The sequence below is a fragment of the Aristolochia californica genome, unplaced genomic scaffold (genome assembly GCF_029961685.1).
Source record: "Aristolochia californica isolate CCGP_79_NKW_82.1479 unplaced genomic scaffold, dmAriCali1.0.hap1 SCAF_9, whole genome shotgun sequence".
Taxonomy (NCBI): Eukaryota; Viridiplantae; Streptophyta; class Magnoliopsida; order Piperales; family Aristolochiaceae; genus Aristolochia; species Aristolochia californica.
The window spans coordinates 28,133,837-28,154,419 of NW_027182290.1; the positions used below are offsets into that span (position 1 = coordinate 28,133,837).

The 20,583-nt window shown below is 34.5% G+C and overlaps 2 protein-coding genes across 4 annotated transcripts; both read left to right on the forward strand.

Annotated features, from left to right (window-relative positions):
* Window positions 1-2,771: 2,771 nt before the first annotated feature.
* On the forward strand, window positions 2,772-13,247 carry LOC137941448 (outer envelope pore protein 16-3, chloroplastic/mitochondrial-like). 2 transcript variants are annotated; one of them, XM_068786870.1, is made up of 3 exons: window positions 2,772-2,891; window positions 3,775-4,124; window positions 12,706-13,247. In XM_068786870.1, exons 2-3 carry the CDS (start codon window positions 3,794-3,796, stop codon window positions 12,852-12,854), a joined length of 480 nt encoding a protein of 159 aa, XP_068642971.1. In that variant the 5' UTR covers window positions 2,772-2,891; window positions 3,775-3,793; the 3' UTR covers window positions 12,855-13,247. The 2 variants fall into 2 exon arrangements, with proteins under 2 accessions (XP_068642971.1, XP_068642972.1); XM_068786871.1 differs by lacking the exon at window positions 2,772-2,891 and adding an exon at window positions 2,982-3,068.
* A 2,637-nt stretch (window positions 13,248-15,884) lies between these two features.
* Window positions 15,885-18,758, forward strand: LOC137941518 (rhodanese-like domain-containing protein 9, chloroplastic). Of its 2 annotated transcripts, XR_011110415.1 has the most exons (7): window positions 15,885-15,992; window positions 16,497-16,723; window positions 16,872-17,022; window positions 17,608-17,693; window positions 17,773-17,877; window positions 18,044-18,234; window positions 18,576-18,758. XR_011110415.1 is itself a non-coding variant. In XM_068786967.1 (6 exons), exons 1-6 carry the CDS (start codon window positions 15,952-15,954, stop codon window positions 18,112-18,114), a joined length of 681 nt encoding a protein of 226 aa, XP_068643068.1. In that variant the 5' UTR covers window positions 15,885-15,951; the 3' UTR covers window positions 18,115-18,547. The 2 variants fall into 2 exon arrangements, 1 of the variants encoding a protein (XP_068643068.1); XM_068786967.1 differs by lacking the exon at window positions 18,576-18,758 and having other exon boundaries at window positions 18,044-18,547.
* Window positions 18,759-20,583: the final 1,825 nt, after the last annotated feature.

Here is a 20,583-nt window from a genome sequence, read left to right on the forward strand (position 1 = left end):
AAAATCCTTTTGTCCATGTGGTGTGTGCATTGCTTTTATGCATGATATTTTGATTATATGCACAAATCATTTTTAGTTTGAATAACTCAATTCAACCCCCTCTTGATAAGCCATTTGGGCCAATAGTAGTTTATCAAGTTCCAGTTGCACAAAAGGTATTATCTTTTAATCTCCAAATAGATGGAACTCAACATATTTAATAGTAAGCATAACAATGGTGGTCCAAATATATTTTATTTGAGTAGTTAAACATGATAAAACTTGAAGTAAGATCTTTTTACCATCTCTTAGATAATGAAAAATGTAGACCTTATAGGTAAATATATATGAAATTTCTAAGATTTTTAAATTCTCTACTTTTAAGAAAATATTATGATTGTTCCGACCCATTCAACGCATCAATGGCAACTGTGATGATGACAAGTTTAATAATTTTTAGGATAATATTAGCGTAATATTGATCATAATTTTCATTTTGAATTCACAATCAAGTTCAAACTTATGAACCTTGCTTTCTATGTACCCAAACACCATACAAGCTAAAATGTATGCACATGACTAGATAAAGAATGAAATACAAGATAAGCAGTTTAATATTTTGGTATTTTTATTTATTCCATATTTTAAAGAGATAATTATGTTTAACTCCAAACAATATAAAAGGTTGTTGTGTTACACTATAAAATAGTTTGTCCCTTGCAACAAAAACCTTTGAGTTGGATGAGGTCGAAGAATGACAATGAAATGTCATTAATAAAATTTGGTCTTGGTCCATATCATGAACAAGTGGAAAGTGTTCTTATAACTTTATATGAAATTTTGATTTTTAAACTATATCATTCATGTTTTTGTCTTTATTATTTAGCTTTTATGAAAGTTACAACTTAGTTCATTTTATTAATCATGTACTATTTAAAAAGAGGAATATAGGCTTTATTCATGGCTTATTGCATTTGGTTGTCACCCATCTATTCTTGGTTGTTGTCCCTCTTTCCAACCATATTGTTGTAGGTGGTTGGACCTCATTTTCAAGAAAATTTGCCACAATGTTTTTTTATGGTTATCTTAGATTTTAAGGTTTTAATGTGTTTTTACTTCAGTTGGGTGTTTTCTGGCTTGCAACATTGTATTTAAAGGTTTAAAGATATCTTTTAAAAAGTGTATGAAGCTAAATGAAAGTCCAACTTTTAGGAACTTGGGAGTTTGATAACTAGTCATTCAGGTTTTATACAACATTAGTCTTTTTACATGCTATCAACATGTATGAATATTGTATTATTAATGATATGGTGGCATCTAATCTTAAAAGTGTAGAATATGTGGGCATGCAAACACTATTATGGCAATGTTATATAATTTAATACTTCTTTATACTTAGTTTTTTTTTTCCAATTTCCATTTGTTACGACTATGTTTTCAAAATATAATTAATTATTTTGTCTTAATTATATGTGAAGTTAGATACTTATATTTTGCACAAAGTTTATTTTTATATTAAATGGTATTGATGTTATTCTCCATGATACTATATGTAAAATATATAAAGAATATTTTTGACATTTTTAATAGTACATGCGAAAGATTAAATTTTAAAAGGACTATGTATTCTCTTTACATTTTAAACTAATAAATACATTTTAAAGGGATTTTACTTAAATTAACACATTTTAAGTCTAAAATAAGGATAAAAATGTATTTTCATAATTTTTCATGAAAACTATACTAAAGTAGGTTGAAAGGGTATTTTTTTCCTTTTAATATGAAAAATAATAATTATAATTTAAAATATTATTTTTTTATAATTTATCATGAAATAAATATAAATAAAAAAAATTCTATTTATCAATCATATTATTTATAAAAATAATATATTATTAAATTGATCTTATTTTCCATGATATTTTTAAAATAAGATGTAAGAAATTAAAATTAAAAGGATAATTTTGTCATTTTATGTTTAAAATTAGCATGAAGTAAATAAAATAGATCAATAAGAATTTTTGCCGTTTGCATATATAACATGAAATAAAAAAATTTGAAAGGTTGCTATGTAAATTAAAATGAAAAGAGTAGTCACCTAAGAGTATAAATATATAATTTAAAAATATATTAAAATATGTTTTATCATTTTATCGTTAAATAAGATATTGTATGCAAGAAGTTCATATCGAAGGTCATTTTATCATTTTTTAATCATTTCATTTAATATATGTGAAATATTATATTTAAAAGGGTGTTTTTATTCATAGTATACGTTCGATAATAATAGTTGAAAGAGTATTTCATCATTTACATTTTATATGATGTGAAAGCAAAAATATCGAAGACTATTTTTGTCAATCTTTTTGGCATATCAAATTTTTAAAGGGTGTTTTAATTTGAATAGAATAAATAAGGAGAAATCACATGGGAATTTATTTAAATAATTGATAAAACCATATCAAAGGGATTTTTTTTTTAAATTTTTGGTCATATCAAAGGGATATTTTTGTCACTTTATATTCTTGTAAAAAGGGCGAAAGGGTTTTATAATTTTGAATTACTAAATAGGGGATAAAATCGATGAAAGGTTTTAATAGTTTTATGTTAAAAATTAAACTATTTTACTAAATATCACATGGAAATTTCGGGTTTGGGGAAACCCTTCCCCAATTGGCAACTCAACAGGTTTTTTTCTCCATCTTGTCCCTGACTCTTGCGGGATAAACCCAAAACTAGAACCCGCAGTTTTTGGGTCGGGTCGGATTGAGTTCTCCGTCAAACCTCGGATGCTCAACTCGTTCTAGGTGTTTTTGTAATTTTACTCTCATTCTGTAGCTTGTAGCCTCGTCGGCCTTCTGCAGCTCGGGTGTTGGGGTTAGAATTGCCTGACGGACGAATCTCTTCCTGCTGTAAGTTTTCCATTTCTGGCGCATCTTATTTCTCTATAGAGTTTATACATCTTTCGTGATGCTCCATTATCATTCATATCTTTTGCAATGATGGGGGATGAGTTGACCGGATTAGTTATGTGTCTAATTTTCTTGCATCAGATGCAAATGCAGGATTTCTAGGGTTGCGATTACCAAGTAACTGATACCTGCTTCCCTTCCCTCTCTCTTTCTCTCGTTTTTTTTTTTTTTTTTTTTTTTTCTAGTATCCGGTAGCTTATACATTAGGTCATAATTCGTAATGGAGTTGAAGATCATAGATTTACTATTCACCCTCATCCTGGCCTTGTCCTGACAACGTTCGTCATTCTGCGTCCTAATTCGTGTATCCTAGTCTATCATTTGGCAATTCCATTGGCATGTAGGCCCTTTTCAAGCCTTCCTCACCTTTTCCACTAATTTCAGTTCCCCTTTTCCTCTAGCTCTCGCCCGTCATGTTAAAGATTCTCTGCTGAAAATAAATATATGGAGAATTCGCTTTCCTATCATCTTTTGTTTAGTTTAAGTAAAAAAAAATTATTCTGTAGAGTCTAGTTTTTGGATGCCATCCGCAATACAGGTTTTCATTACGTTACTACCCTGCTGTATGTATTGTTTCCTTTTAGTTGAATGCCTCTCAGCCGTGGCGGATTCTCATCCATATGCATGTTTGCATGGTTACTGGTATTCATAAGGCTTTCAAGAAGCTAGTGTTAGAGTTCTTCTTTGGCCATAGTATGTTCGGGTTGAATGATAATTTTTGTGGTTACTCGCTGTTTGACTGTCTTAAAAGACATAATAGAAAAAGTGCTTTTACTAGTTTCAAATTGAACTCCGACTTCTGACCAGTTTATTTGCTCATCAGGTTATCTTTGGTAGAAACTATGGACCCTTCAGAACTCAGGTACTTGGAAGATGAGGATTCGCCAACAATGAAGACTATTAAGGGTGCAACTATGGGTTTGGTTACTGGAACTATTTGGGGCACAGTGGTTGCTACTTGGTATGATGTGCCCCGTGTTGAGAGAAGTGTTGCTCTTCCTGGCCTCATTAGAACGATGAAAATGATGGGTAATTATGGCCTCACCTTTGCTGCAATTGGAGGAGTTTATATAGGTGTAGAGCAACTAATGCAGAACTACAGGATGAAGAGGGACTTCGTCAATGGTGCTGTAGGTGGTTTTGCTGCTGGAGCTTCTGTTTTGGGTTATAAAGGTTAGAATTTGTTTGAATTCTTTCAGATCGTTTGTGTATTATAGCTCTGTTTCAGTAGAGATTTATTTTTCCTGATAAAATTTTCTGATTTCTACTTAGTCATGATTTTAAGGTTCTTTCAGAATCTCTTTTTGTTTATTTCCTTTTTTCCACTTTCATTTTCCCCTAGGGATCTTCTTTCTACCTTCTCTTTCTTGATGGCTACTTCCCACTTCTTAAAATTTGAGTTGCTCATTGAAGTAGAAATTTCTTAGCTTGTGTGAGAACTGAATTTTATTTAAGATTGAAAGTGAATTGGCTCTCTTCTTATCACTGATGTTGTCGTAAATAGGGTTGCTAAAGCTTCATCTTATGTTCATATTTACCTCCTTTTCTTAATGTTTTTATATTTCCTGAGAGTGCTTCAAGTGTGGCAGGGTTAAAAAATTTGTCTTGGCGAGCAATATTTTGTAGATTGGATGATGGGTTAAAGCAACCATGAACAGCTACATCTCCATACTCCAAAAAAAGTATCTTCTGCTTTTCTTTTGTGGACTTCCACAAATTTGAAAGTCCTGCTCCTCTTGTTTACCTTTGAAGACATATTTCCTGGGTTCTGCAATCCTTTCTGTTACTATTTGTTCCCATTTGATGAGACCAATTCATTTTCAATTAGGAATGTATGAGGAGGATGGTATATAGTACTTATTAAATAATAATTTACATATTTTGTATTGGATCATTTGGTATTAACAAGATGTAAAGCCTTCAATGATTATGTCAGACTATTGTTCCAGCACCTGGGGCCTGATTGATCATATTTTATGGTAACTTTGGGTTTGCGAATTCATGCTTTTCAAATTTCTTGATGAAAAAGTAAATGATAAAGACATTTGTTTAGTTATCACACTGGCTGAGATGGACTTCTTCCTCTCAGCTGCTGGCTGATTCTGGATAATTTTCCTCCCTAATGTGTAGACCTTGCTACTTTTTTCTTTCATTTTATTTTCTTTTGTTCTTTGTTTCCTTGTGTTAAATTTGCAACCATTGTGTGGCTTCGGCATCATAGTACTAGAGATGGGTTACATCTTGTGGTAAGTAAAACGTACCAGTCTTAATTCTTCAGTTTATAATATTTTTCTTTGCTACTATACCGATGACTCTGATGGCACATGAGATTAAAATTGCAACAATGTTGACAGTTTGGTAGTTTGACAGACATTTCAACCATAATTGTTGATCTATGACAGTTAGTTGGCTTGTGTGCCTTATGCCATGTATATAAGTTGCTCCTGTATTGAAGAGATTACACAATAACAAAGAGAATATTCTGATTTTGCAAAAGACATGTCATTGAGCAGTCTATAGATTGGTAAAATGAGATGCTTTAATAGCATACATGGTTAAATCCTGATTGATTCAGCAATAAGATGGCCAACCAAACTGGACCTCTCGGTTTACATGTTAGTAAGCTTGTTTTTGGCGGAAACACATGTATGCCGCAGCATAGTATAGTCCTCGTGAACAGTAATTAATTGTAAAATATTGAAGAAAAGAAAGTTGAGAGTGTGAGGAAGTTAAGTGAAGAAGAAGAAAGGGATTTGGAGATGAGCGTAAGTTCTGGATTAGAGGGAAAGCTCGAGCCCCCTATTCCTCTTTATTAACGTAAGTGAGTTGAAAGGAAAAGACCTCTCTACCACTCATATAAGTGCACCTTATATCATCATAGACACATGTCTAAAAGTTGTGAAAATTATACCACAGACAATTACAGACTTCCTAAAGTTATTGGTACTTTCAATCACACTATGTGAAATAATCAAACTACCCTTTTACCTTATATTTAACACTTCCCCTCAAGCTAGAGCATATATATATATAGTAGTCCCAGGTTGTTATAAAATGCTCCAAACTCACACCTACCTAAAGCTTTAGTGAAGACATCTCTGACTTGATCTCATGATCAAACATAAGGAGTATCAACTTCATTTTTCATCACTGCATCTTGAACAACATGGTAGTCCACTTCAATGTGTTTGCTCCTCTCATGAAATGCTGGATTGCTAAATGGCAGTTTGGTTATCACAATACATTGTCATCGATGTACATTGTCATCAATGTATCAATTTGTAGACTCAATTGTTGAAGAACTGATTTCACCCACTTCAGCTAACAGATTGTATGAGACATATCTTTGTACTCAACTTCAGCACTAGAGCGGGGCATGGCATTCTGTTTCTTGGTTTTCCAACTTAGTAGGTTTCCTCCCACAAAGACACAATACCCACTAGTAGACTTCTTGTCAAGCTTAGAACCAGCATAATTAGCATATGAGAAAGCTTTTATGTTCACATGATTGTGAGATTTAAAAAACACTCAATTTCTAGGTGACTCCTTTAAATATCTCAATATTTTTTGAGTAGCCTCTAAATGAACTTTGCGTTGGTGGTCCATGAGCTAGCTTACCACACTAACTGAGAAGGATGTATCTAGACATGATAGTGGCATGGATCAGTTTCTAACTAGTCTACGAAATACAATTTTATCCTTGAGTTCTTCACTACGCTCATCATAAAGGTCATTTCTAACTTCCGTGGGTATCTCTATAGGCTTTTCACCCAATAAACCATACTCTTGTAGCATGTCTATAACATATTTTCTTTGTTTTAAAACAATGCCAACTTTACTTCTACAACTTCTATCCCAAGAAAGTATTTCATGGAGCCCGAATCTTTAGTGTGGAAATGTTAAGCCAGTTTTTGCTTTACTTCTTCAATAACTTACTCATCACTACTTGGCAAAACAATATCATCAACGTATATAAGAACTACAATCCCAAATGGCCCTTTTGTGACAAATAATGAATGTTCACAATGGCCCTACAAGAAACTGATGGATATTACTACTTGGCTGAATTTCTCAAACCATACACTAGGGTTTTGTTTAAGCTCATAAATTGCCTTTTTCGGTTTGCATACTTTTTCTGTCTTCCCCTAAACAACATGCCTAGGAGGTTGCTCTATATAAACCTCTTATGTTAAATTGCCATTTTACAAGAAGGCATTCTTAATGTCAAGTTGGATGAGTGGCCAGTTCTAGTCCATGGCAATGGATACGAGTACACAAACGGATGTCAATCGTGCAATTGGGGAGAATGTCTCAAATACATCAATTCCACTTGTTTGAGTATGCCCTTTAACCGCCATTCGAGCTTTGTCTCACTCAATAGATCCATATGCTCTATATTTAACTGTATATACCCAACGACAACCCACATCTGTTGCACATAAAGGAACGTCACATAAACTCCATGTACCTCTATCAATAAATGCCTCCATCTCAACGTCCATAGCATGTTTCCACTGAAGAGACAGAAGAGCATTCTGCACAAAAGAAAGAATAGTACAATAAGACAATGACAAAGCAAATTACTTGTACCATGTAGATAAGGAATCAAAAGAGATATAATGGGAAAAGGGATGATGATTTGATAAACGAACTCCTTTACAAGGAGTAATAGGAAGATGTAAATCAATTACCTTAGGATCTAAAGATGAAGAGGATGTTGGAACCTGCTAGAGAGAGGGAATAGTGGCTTATTGTTGACCATGTCTTTACTTCTAGACTAGCAAGGGTTTTTCTGCAGAAATTGATTGCGTTGGACTAAATATATCTTCTACAGGTGTAGGAGCAACAACACCTGGAACTATGACTGACGAAGGAGACATTGTATCAGAAGAAGAGAAGAAAGGCACATCCTCAAAGAAGGTCACATCAGCAGACACAAACATTTCCTAAAGAAAGGATAAAAACATTTGTATCTCTTCTATGTCCTAAAGTACCCAAGAAAAAACACACTTGACTACATGTGGTGATTGTTTATCTGTAAAAGTACTAAAAACATGGGCAAAACATACATAACCAAAAATACGAGGTGATAGTGGAAATAGTGTTGCAGAAGGATTCAACAACTCAAGAAGAATTAATCACCAAGTACAGATGATGGCATTCTATTGATAAGAAAGCATGTGGTAAGTACAACATCTCCCCAATAAGACTTGCTTACATGCATATGCAGAAGCATTGTCCGCGTTACTTCTAATAAATGCCTATTTTTACGCTCTGCTACTTTATTTTTTTGTGGAATAAAAACACAAGATGATTGGTGAAGTATATCATGATGCTGACAAAATTTAGTAAACTTATGATTCATGAATTCCAACTCATTCAGTATGAAGAATCTAGAGAGATGCTCCAAATTGGGTTTTGATTTCATTATAAAAAGTTTGAAATACATCAAATACTTCAAATTTCTCCTGTAGGAGATTCATCCAACTTGTACGATTGAAGTCATCAATAAAGGAAACAAAATATTTGTAGCCAAAAAAGGTTGGAACTGGACATGGCCCCCATACATCAGAATAGGCAATTTCAAACAATTTTCTACTTTTTGTATCACTCAATGGTAAAACACTTTGATGATTCTTGCCTAGTTGATGTGACTCACATTGAAAAGATAAACTTGACAAAAATGTAGGAAATAGTTGGACCGGCTTTATTGGAGAAGGATGGCCAAGTTGTTGATGCCACTGGAAGGGTGAAACTGCAGAATGCAGGGTAGTGGATAAATATGTGATGAGCCTTTCAAGTGGTATAGTTCTCTCTTACATGCAGAATTGATCATCTTCCTTGTCGTGAGATCCTGAAACACACAATAAGAAGGTTAGAGAGATATAGAACAGTTCAAAAACTTAGTAAGTTAACTAACAGAAACAAATTATGAGGAAACTTTGGAACAAATAAAACAATTTAAGGGGCATAAGCAGAGTAGGTGTGACATAACCCACTCTCTCAGACAAGTAAACAAAGAAGATGTACCTGACATATGAGTGAATGCTCCTCAGTAAATTAACCAAGAAGACCAAGGATGCACGCCTAGAGTGGACATACCTGAGCTAGCAATAGTAGTTGTAGGAAGTGGAGGTTGTGCAACAAATGCTGAAGAGGCAAGTTGAGCCGTGCGTTGAGCCAGTGGTTTTCATCTAGTGCTTCTAGTAAATTACCAACCATATGTTTAGTCGGGGACTCAATATTTTCATGAGTCAATGAATTTGCCCAAGTAGGTTTGCCAAATTTAATCCAACACTTGTCAAAGAAGTGACAGGTGCATCCATTGAGACACACCTTATATCATCTTTTCTATCATTCTGACCTCGTCCTCTACCGCAACCATCTTCGCCCTTGCCTCGAATACTACCTCCACGGCCTTGAGCAGACTCTAATTGATCAAAGGAATTAAATGTAGATGTACTAACATTCTTATTATTCTTATTTCCTTTGAACATAATTGTGGTCTTTGCCTGCACAACTTTGTTAAAAGCTGTGGAGAGTGATGGAACATCATTTGAGGCTAGCAATTGAGCCTTGACTGCATCAAATCTGGTCCCATCCTGTCTAGAAATTTGGCAACATGAAGCTGTCCTTGTTGCTTTCGAAGTTCTTTTTCATAAATAGTGAATGGGTGGACCATGCTGATCTCTTGTAGTATGCCTTGCAGTCCATTATAACAATCTGTGATAGTTCTCTCCCCCCTCTTAAGACTAAGCATACAACTCATATACCCAAGACAAATTACACTCCTGTGCATATAGTGATTCCAAGGACACTCAAATCTCCTTGGCTGTTTCAAAATTAATAATCTGATTTCTTAATTTCGAGTCCATACTATTCAACAACCAAATTAATTACTTGACTATCATCTGTTTCTCAATCATCTCTAAGGGGTACTAGAGGGTATCTTTGATAAACTTTGACTTTCTTTAAGGCTTAAGATAAATTCGAACAATTTGGACCAACTCAGATAGTCGTGTATGTTCATTCTTTCTGAAGTAATCAATATTAAATCATTTCCTTCTGAGCTTGCAACTTCTGTTGAGGAAGTAATAATTTTTCCAGAGTCAAATATAGATAATGGGAGAACACCAATTAAGAACTCACAAAACCTGTACAATTGCATAGACTAAATGGGCCCCACAGACCACAATTAGGGTTTCAAATAACCGCACGAACACCCTATAGTATATAGCAAACTTTAACCGTAGAAGTTTACAACCAAAAATCACCAGAATCCACAGAATCAGGGCTTACATCAGCTTCCCAGAGGATGACACAGGCAAGGTAGACAATATTGGAGTTTGCACACAGTAAGAGTGGGAGAATCCCAAGCAAAAGACCCCTCTTGGGGCACTAATCAGGCATAGAACTGCTTAACTAGCAGTATAAACCATCAACCCTAGGGCTATGACTAAGAAAGAAAAAAAAAAAAAATTTTTTGATACCAGTCAAGACCAAACCTGGAAATTCCCTTTGCTGAGATGATGTTGTATACAATAGAAGGAGAGAGGCTGCTTCACTGTCTTGCAATCAGGATCGATTGCTTTGATACATGTAAAATATTGAGGAAAAGAGAGTTGAGAGTGTGAGGAGGTTAAGAGAAGAAGAAGAAAGGGATTTGGAGAAGAGCATAAGCTCTGGATTGGAGGGAAAGCTCAAGCACCCTATCCCTCTTTATTAACTTAAGTGAGTTGAGAGGAAAAGCCCTCTCTACCCCTCATACGAGTGCACCTTATATCTCCATAGTCATAGATACATGTCCAAAAGTTGTGAAGACTGAGCCGTAGACAATTACAGACTTCCTGAAGTTACTGATACTCTCCCTGATATAATCTGACTATGCGAAATGGCCAAACTATCCTTTTACATTATATTTAACATTAATCAATCAATTCTTTGTTAGTTCGTTTCTCATCTTTTCTTTTTTATTCGCTTCTTCCTTTTTCTTCTTCTTGATGCTACTGTTGTCTTTTTCATTTCTAATGACAATGCTGCAGCTACAGAGGGGCAAGAATAGCACTCATTTCTATGCAAATCTTTTGTTGGCTGTGGCAAGTGTCCTTGGCTGAAGTTCCCCAATGAAGACTCCTCCATTAGTGAACTAACAAGTTATCCGTCGAATCCTTTCTTGGCATGTTTACTTTATGAGTTTCCCAAGTATTTAGATATGAGTTCGGCTTATGTGGCCGGTCTCAATATTCACCATCCACCCACCATCTCTTCTTGGATTCCTCATTCTGCTCATACCATTCTTGCTTCTTTTTTCTTGGAAATTTTGTCAAAATAAGGAAAACCAAATTGATGGAAGCTTCAAAGGCACCAGAGGGCCGTTTGTCTGCGTAGGTGTTTTTTAGATCTCATGATGTGATAATCATTCTCTCTTATGCTTACCCTTTGGCATCATTAGTTCTATGCTGACAAAGCATAAATCCTTGCTTTCTGGTTTGAGTATTTTTAAGGATGGATTTATCCAGTCCCTAATTTGTTGCCAGGCAGTAATTGGTGCAAGAAAAAATAGGAGCCCCCTTGGAAACTATGGGCTGTTTTTTGCAGAGATTCACACTTCATTTGTCAACTGCATATTGCCTAGTGCAATATCTGCAGTTGGGTTGGGCATGGGGTTGGGTTAAATGGGGAACTTGATCTGACCTTGTGAGTCAGGGACGGGGTGTGGAAAAAAAACCCTGCATGGAACCCAATCCGTGAGGGTTATTAATATTTTAAAATTTTATATTTTTTATAAAGTTATGTAAAAGATTAAATGGGCCATGGGCCGAGAGCCTGAGACAGGGATGGATCACAGATGGGAGACGGAGCAGGGATGGGTTTGGGGTTAGAGAGTAGGGAAAGGGGTTGTGGACAGGGTTGGTTTTCGAACCTTCTCACAGGTATTGCCTTCCCCTAGTCTGGAGATCGGCCAATACCCTGTCTACTTCTCTCGCTGGGAGGGGTTGTTGTGTGTCCTCCAATTCCCCATCTTACATTTTCTCTTTTACTTTGTTACTTTCTCTGGTTCTCGGCTTGCCTGGCTGCTTATATCCTCTCTTTATTTCGTTGATGAAACGATTCAAAGTCAACAATCGTCTTTTTTAAAAATAAAAAATAAAAGAAATGTCGGAGCTTTCTTGCTGTCAGGCTGCTGTGGTCATGGGAGTAAATAGTGTTCTGATTTCTAGACGTATGTGGATGTGATACCTGATTCTTGATTCCTTTAACATAAAAGATGCTTCACATGATGATGCTGGCAAGGAAGGTCAAGTACATCTAATGAACATACAAGGAATTCATGGTTCACAATATTCATGTGAGGATGCTGAGGCTCAAACCCTACTTCAAGTTCAAGCAAATCTGATGTCATTTCAGGAACTACTGGCTTTGTAGACCATTCCTTGGGATTTTTGAACATGTGATCTTATCCGGTGATTTGTCCATTCTTGACATGTTTGAGGTTTGTTGCATTTGCTGGCTTAAAGTAGAAAACTGCTTTGGAAGGAGAAGTAGAAAATATCAAGAAGGATTTGCTAATTTGTTTGTGTTGTCTAAATTTATGTTTTCTTTCCTGTCTGAATCATTAATACCTTGAGACTGGTGTGTGGTACATCTTTTCAAGTGGGTGTAGTTAAGCTCAGGCTAGATTTTGAAAAACATGTATTCACTCTCTTGTCCTTTGGTGCTGTTGGTTACCATATTTATTTTTGTCAATATGCAGGGAGGAGCATCAAAACTGCAATTTCTGCTGGAGCAGCTTTAGCATTTACATCTTCAGTTTTGGATGCTGGTGGTCAGACAACAAGAATTGATACCGGTAAAGAGTACTACCCATACACTACTAAGAAAAGATCGTCTGTTAATAATTGACGGTCCCCTCCTGCTACTGAATGGCTTCTGAAATTGCGAACATGCTGTTGTTCATCCACATCTCTTGAGCATGCCCATGTGCTTTTTCAGTGACTGTTTTTTACCTATCCAGAGACATCAATAAGTACTCAGTTGTAGTGTGTTACATGGAATTTTAAATTTTGAGATCTTCGGAGATGTAATTGAAAAAAAGTATGAACGTTATTGTGTTTGTTTCAAAATGTCAGGTTACTGTTTACTTAGAACGTTGTATAATTGACCAACTCAGACTAGACCTGACTCCAACCCATTGCCACCCGAATCAAAAGATGTAAATGTAAAAGTTGTTGCAGGTCTATTTTATTGTTCTTCATTTAGAAGGTATAATTTTGTTATTGAAATAATTTCTTAAAACCCCTTGATGTAAATGTTTATACTGGCTGAGTCTCTACACTGGAATGCACAAACAACATTTATTTAATAATCAAAATATATAACATGGGCTTATTCAAATATCTAAAAATTCATTTATGTTCCATTGGTACTAGAACATATAGAATTCTAAAATCTATAAAAAAAAAATATGTAGAATTTTAGAGCTGGTGTAAATAATTGATTCTTATGTAAGTCTTTAATTAATAGAATGTGAACTTAGTGCAACTAAGTGGGTTTGTTAAAGAATTGATCTAAGTACAATCTAAATAACTAATTATTATTGTAGCTTTCATTGAAAAGGATGAATAGGGTGGTCTTCATGGGGGGACTGCACTTCCATTTTTTTAAGAAAAAACAAGAGGGCAGCCCTCTGTTTTTCATTAAGAGGTGAACTACTGCCCTCTTGGCAAAGCAGTGAAATGGAAAAAAAAGGACAGTCCCTTTCTAATTTGCCCCATTTCTGGGTTTCTCCCTTTTCATACGAAGGAGTTCCCTTTCCTTCCAACGACTATCTCTTTTTTTTTTTTTTTTTTTGGGAAAAGTTGGGATGACTCTTCCTGGTTTTTGGCTTAGCTTAGGGGTGAGGAGAGAGTGTGTCCATTCTTGAGTTCATTTCACTTGTCTAGAAGTGGAAATAAATTCTCCTAAGGTATAGGATTCTTACTTCAAAGTAATTCCACTTTAACTTCATTAAATGAAGAATCATATACCGAATTCTTCATGGGTGGGTACGGGTCGACTCAGGGCCAGGATTACCTAAACCCAACCCCCAACCCCAAAAAAAACTGAAAAAACCCTGAATTGTCAAACCCGATTCTGACCTAATCACCATCTTCATAATCCTGTTCCCGCATTGTCCTGTATACCTGACCCATCTTATCTCCGTTTTATATCTCTATCTCGTATGTGGGTCAAGTTTGAGTCGAGTTTGGAAAAATCCATCTCTGACCCTAAGCACGACGGGTTTTTTCCCTGACCAGCGGGGTGAAATTAGAAACCTGAACCCGGGTTTTTTGGGTCGGGTTTCCAGTAAAACCCCACTCGATGCCCATAGTTTCATGAAAATGAAATTTGATTAGCTAATCTTCTAAATATAAAAAATTTATAATTTTTCCTTATTTAAAGACTAACTTTGCTGCTTTACTAGACAAGCTTTTTTATTATCTTACATGTGAAATAGTGCAAAACCTAAGTCTTTTCATGGTCCATGAAAATTAAATATGCATTTACTCTTCAAAAATTTCTTAACTCACTTGGTCTCTTACATTTTCCTGTATGAATTGTTAATGACAATTTTATCAAAATAGAGAGAAAAAAAAGGGTACATGAATCATCTATTTTTTTGTAGAGCTAGCAATGAGGAATCTAAAATCTTCCAAGAAACTAATAATCACCGGTTTCAGAGATCCAACGATAGGCTCTGAAAATATCTAAGCCTTAGGATTTAAAGAAAACGAGAAAAAATAATATTTGGAGACTAAGACCTTGTTAGTATCCCTGGTTGGAAATTTATATCCCAAGAAAAGTTATAAATGTTTTTCTTAAGACACATTTCCAAGAAACCTTAAGATAAAATCATATTAGTACCTTACCAAGAAATTACATGAAATTTTTTAGAAATTTTAAAATAAAATTAAATAGATTTGTTAGAACTTTTTTTCCAGTGAAAATCATGAAAATTAATAATCAATTTTATACATTATCATATTTTTTCGATAAATTTTTAGTAAAATAAAATATCAAATACAAAAGTATCATGAAAAATTGCCTTGTACTGAAAGTATTACAACATAAATTGTCAAATACTTATTATAAAATTCTCCATATGGTTTTCCCGACAATCTTGACTGGGAAATCTTACCTGAAAAATTTTATGATTTTTTTGGTAAGAAATTCTAACTAAAAAAGTATTCATAGGAAACATGAGACAGTAATGGTCCTTGGAAATGTATTTCTATTAAAAATATCTCTTTAATGTTTCTTAGAAAATGTACTAAAAAAGAAATACAACCCTAAACACAAACCCAACCGCCAAACTTAGAGCATGATGTTTCAAGGCGATTTGAGTTTTAAGAGAAATAAAATATAAAATAACGGCCAAGCTTAGAACATGATGTTTCAAGGTAATTTGGGTTTTTAAGAGAAATAAAATAAAAAAATAAAAAATAAAAAGAAGCTTATCTATTATCACATAAAAGACTAGAAAAATCAAAAGATGAAACATTAGAAATGATGTCATTTGTCTTTGTCTCTAGAAAGCATATAAAAAGGGCAAGATTGTAAACATAAAGGAAGGATAATCAAATAATCATGTGGAACAATATTATTTTTATTCTATTTAATCAATAGGAGACCAATAATTAGATAAAAAAATTTATTTCATTTAATAAAAACTAAATGAAATGGCAAAATTTGCACCCACATTGTTTTGAGCCGAGTTGGATTGACTCACCCATTCCGTTTTTAGGAGAGTTCCTTCCGATCTTTTCCGAGTCACCCAAGAGAAATAACAACGGAATGACAGACGATATCTTTTAGCCGCCAAAAATAAACAGAAATCTCTCACGTGGGTGCTTTTGATTGGTTAATGCGATTTTCGCTGGACATCTCCCAGTTGATCCTCTCTGGCTGGTGAAGAAAACCAGCCAAAGAGACGCAACAGAGCTAAGCTAACAATTTACAAATGGCAGCACTTGGCTGCTCTACCACGTTTGCTTGCCCAAGGTAATTCTTCTCCTGGATTCAGTATTTTAGATTGTATGAGATAACCCTCGTTTCCTTTTGGTCTCCATTTTTTTTTTCTTCTTTCGGCCGTTTCAAATGGCACTGTGACAGTCTCTTTTTCTGGACCCGAGAACGGAAAAGCAAGTTCCATTAAATTGCCTCTGTTTTCTATATTCAAGCATAGATTTTGATGTTCATTTCTTTATCGATTTGAATGTATCCGAGCAATCCAGAAATCTAGGTCTTTACTGCTAGATGCTAGTAAGACGGTTCATCAATCGAACCAATGGTGCAAACCGAGAGCTTTGTGATCGAAGACTGCTTTGTTGATTGCTAAAAAGAGTCTATTTTGAGCTTAAATTGTCTCTAATAAATCTCAGTACTGGCTGGCGTTTCAAGATTTTTTTTGTCGGTCAAGTAAATGTAAGCTTGGATATTTTATTTTTTATTTTTCAATCTTTTGTTTAGAAACTTGGAATTCAGAATTCATTTGCGAAATTTCAGGAAGTCATCTTTACATTTAGAAGTGCCATCCTTGAAGCTATTTCCGAGGAGAAGCCTAAGAATTAGAGCTGAAGTGAATTTTGTGAATGTCGAAGACGCCAAAAGGCTTGTCAAAGATGAGGGCTACGTTGTTTTGGATGTGAGGGACAAACGGCAGTTTGAACGAGCCCGGATAAAGTCTTGTTACCATGTACCTCTCTTTATTGAGAACCAGGACAATGACATTGGTATGCCTTCTCTTCTCTTTTACACCCCAATTGATATTTGATTTATTCCTCTCCGCTATCTTTATAATTTGGTGTTCCTTGATCTTGTTACCTCTGAGTTGCTCCGAGGATGTGATCATAAAAATTTGATTGCCATGGAAATTTTCAGGCACAATTGTGAAGCGAACTGTTCATAACAATTTCTCGGGATTATTCTTTGGAATTCTATTCACTAAGCAAAATCCTGACTTTGTTAAATCGGTGAAAGAAAAATTCCCTCTGGACAGTAAACTGTTAGTTGTTTGTCAGGAGGGATTGAGGTAAACTTATATTTCAGTTTTAGTTTCCTTGTCCTTGATCTGATGCTGAACTTTATGGGTTGTTTTCCACTACTGAGATCAAGAAACAGTAAAATTGCATTTACTTCTGAAAAGTGTTGGACATCCATGTGTTTTAGATTTAGACTAAATCTGCGTTCTTGAATTTAACTTCACTTTTTCCGACCCAAAGGTCAGAAACTAAATTGCTCAGCAGTAGTTACTGGGAATCAACAGCTAATTAATTCAGATAATGAACCCTCTAAGAATCCTTACTTGGTGATATTATCTTTATTAAAAAGCATACTTGGAATCACAACAAGGTGAACAAATCTCCACTGGATCTATCCTTCTTGAGTTTAGATGGTTGTGTTTGTGTAAAAGTCTTCTGAAAAGGAGAGATTCCCCTCTGCTCCTGCAAAATGTAACTGAATTTTGGGGGAAAAAGTACTTCTTCTGAATCAGTTCATATTTAGATTAAAAATAAAACATAACAATGATACAGACTAAAAATCTAGGTAGTGCAATCTAAAAAGTTTCAGCTGATTTAGAAACTTCTCCATTGGTTCTTCATTTTGTCGTGTGCAGGTCCACAGCAGCTGCTACTAAGCTGGAAGAAAGTGGTTTTCAGAATATATCATGTGTGACGTCGGGACTTCAATCAGTAAAGCCAGGTTTTTGCCACTGCAATACATGTCCCGACAAAACATGCTTGCTTCTGTTGAGGCTGATCCAAGCATTTAAATTTTCCAGGAACATTTGAAACAGAAGGCTCCACAGAGCTTGAAAATGCTGGCAAAGGTGGTCTGGTGACTGTTCAAGGCAAAATCTCGGCAGTGCTAGGAACTGTACTAATCTGTAAGTTTTTCTTGACAGATTGAAAAACACTTTAATTCTTAGGTGTAAAAGGAAATCCTTGATTTTGGGTGTCCATATATGATTTGCTTTCCTACAGTTTTTTTTCTCTCTTTTCTTTTTGATTAGTTAAATGAGCAGTCTCTTATCTGTAACTATGGCTCTCCAGGTGCATATCTATTTATTACTTTGTTCCCAGAACAAGCGGAGAAGATACTTCAAATGAATCCAGCTAGCTAGTCTAGGAAGAATGCTGTATTTAACATTCAATCTCTCTAACTTAGGCTCCCACTAAGCTACGGCGAGTGGCTGCTTAAGGCAACATTTTTGGCTGGAGTGTGCATATATCGTTTGAGACAGGTAGCCTTTCGACAAATACCTGAAAGGATTTTCAGAAGCACCGATCTTTTATAAAGCAGTTAAAAGCTGTAATTCTTCAACTTCTGCTCTGGCACCTCAATTATTTGATTTCCTCTCGTTCTTTTACCTGCATTTATATACTAGGATGAAGTCTCTATCTTTTAATTGTTCGTCTTTTTAGTATTGAAATTATTATTAGCAATTTTGAAGGCCGATTCTACTGATCGTTCCTATAAATAAGAGATTGAAAGTTAGCTGTTTACTGCAAGGATCTGTTAAGAACCTGGCTAGGAAGAATGCTAGTTTGGGAGAAGTATTTGAATTTCCTGCTTCGTGTGTAGGGCTCAAAGATGAAAGTCCAATGAAGGACGTTGTGAATTTGATGGAGCTAGATTTGTACGATAATTCATGTTCCTTTTGATGGATGAGCAGAATTTTTGCTGTAATCTTTGGTACCGTACAGACTTTTGTTCGGACCTTGATGTTTTGTTATGATTGCTGCCAATTTTCTAAACTTTCGTTCGAGGGGGGTTAGTCAACAAAATGAAAATTTGATCTTCATCTTTATCTCATACATCTACATGATCTTTATCTTCGAAATGGGTGTTAGTGTGGACAAATTTATCTTCGAAATCTTCGAAATAGGTGTGGACAAGTTCATCTTCATCTCCATTTTTGAAATTTAAAATAATTGATTTTATTAATTATAAAAATAAGTTAATTAAACCAAGTGTTTGAGTTAATAATATTTTAATTACCACTATTAAATCACTAATACAATAGAGTAAATAAAAAATAAATATGATTAATGAATAAAAAAATATTATATTAATAATATGAGATAGATTTTTTACATGGTATTAATTAATAATATATTTTGACAAATTAAAAGTAATTAATTAATCAAATACATACTTTAATTATATTTTATTTACCAGAGACTTAAATATGAAATTTAATATAGTAATAAAATTAAATAAAAATAATAAATAATACATATACAACTTTATTAATAACTTAAAAGAAAGATTATTCAAATAACGAGTTTGTGCCTTTAATATTAAAATTATCAAGTTACAAGTTTAGTACATATAAATAACACATGTTCAAAAATAATAAGATACAACTATCATTTATCGTTCCACATGGAAGTCGATATGGCATCTCGAAATTGTGCGGCTCTTGTGGATTCTAATGCATTCTACCTCCGAAAGCATGTTACTTGGCTGCCCACATCCTCAAGACCATCCCAATCGTCGCTGTTTGTATCATCCATTGCACCTAATTGGACCGCATCGCCTCCTCCACCGAGTTTGCCACCCGAATCATCATCTTCAAATATATCATCATAATCCTCTCCATGTATATAATTGTGCAATATGCAACAAGCATGTACAATTTTCACCTGGATCTTAAAAGAAAATGGAAGAGTGTCTTTTAACATTTGAAATCGAGCTTTTAAAGTACCAAAAGTTTGCTCAATAATATTCCATAAAGATGAGTGTCTTCGGTTGAATAATTCTTTTTTATTTCTAGGAATATTATCTCCAAATTCTTGTAGATGATACCGGGTTCCTTGATATGGAGCCAAAAATCCCAGAAGATTTGTATAACCAGCATCGACTAGATAATATTTTCCTATAATAGAAATTATATACCACATTAAATAATTGAAGATAAAATAGATAAAAAATGATTGCATAAAAATATATTACTTACCTTCAGGTACAAAGATTTTATCTCGGCGAGTCAATGCGTCCTTCAGTACACAGGAATCAACTGTTGATCACTCCCATCTAGCAAGTACATAAGTGAACTACATGTCAAATGAACATGCTGCCATCACATTTTGTGAGAGAAAGCCTTTTCTATTCCAGAACCTTGGTTGATCTTCAAGTGTAATATTCGCTTTGATATGAGTTCCATCAATAGCTCCAATACAATCTTAATTATACATTTTCAATTAATATTGACTAACTTTGTATATTAATCTAAAATTATTTAGTTATAGGAAGTGATGTTACCTTGAAATATGGATAAAATATTGAATTGGTTAAAATCTTCGAGTGTGTGCGTTTCGAAGGTCGTTTGACATAATCAAAATGAAGTTTGAGGATTGCATCCAACACCTTGTTGAAATACTTACTTATGGTCCAGTTTGATCTATCAAACATCTCTGCTGTGACACTATAAGATTGTTGTTGACCAACAGTTAGGAGGAAATATGCAAGTTGTTCTTCAACTGAGATGGTCTTGTGGCTGATAAAAACCCTTTACTAGTAAGTATATCTGCCAATTTGTGAAATACCAGTTGATTCATCCTGTAAACTTTTCAAAATTTAACTGGTG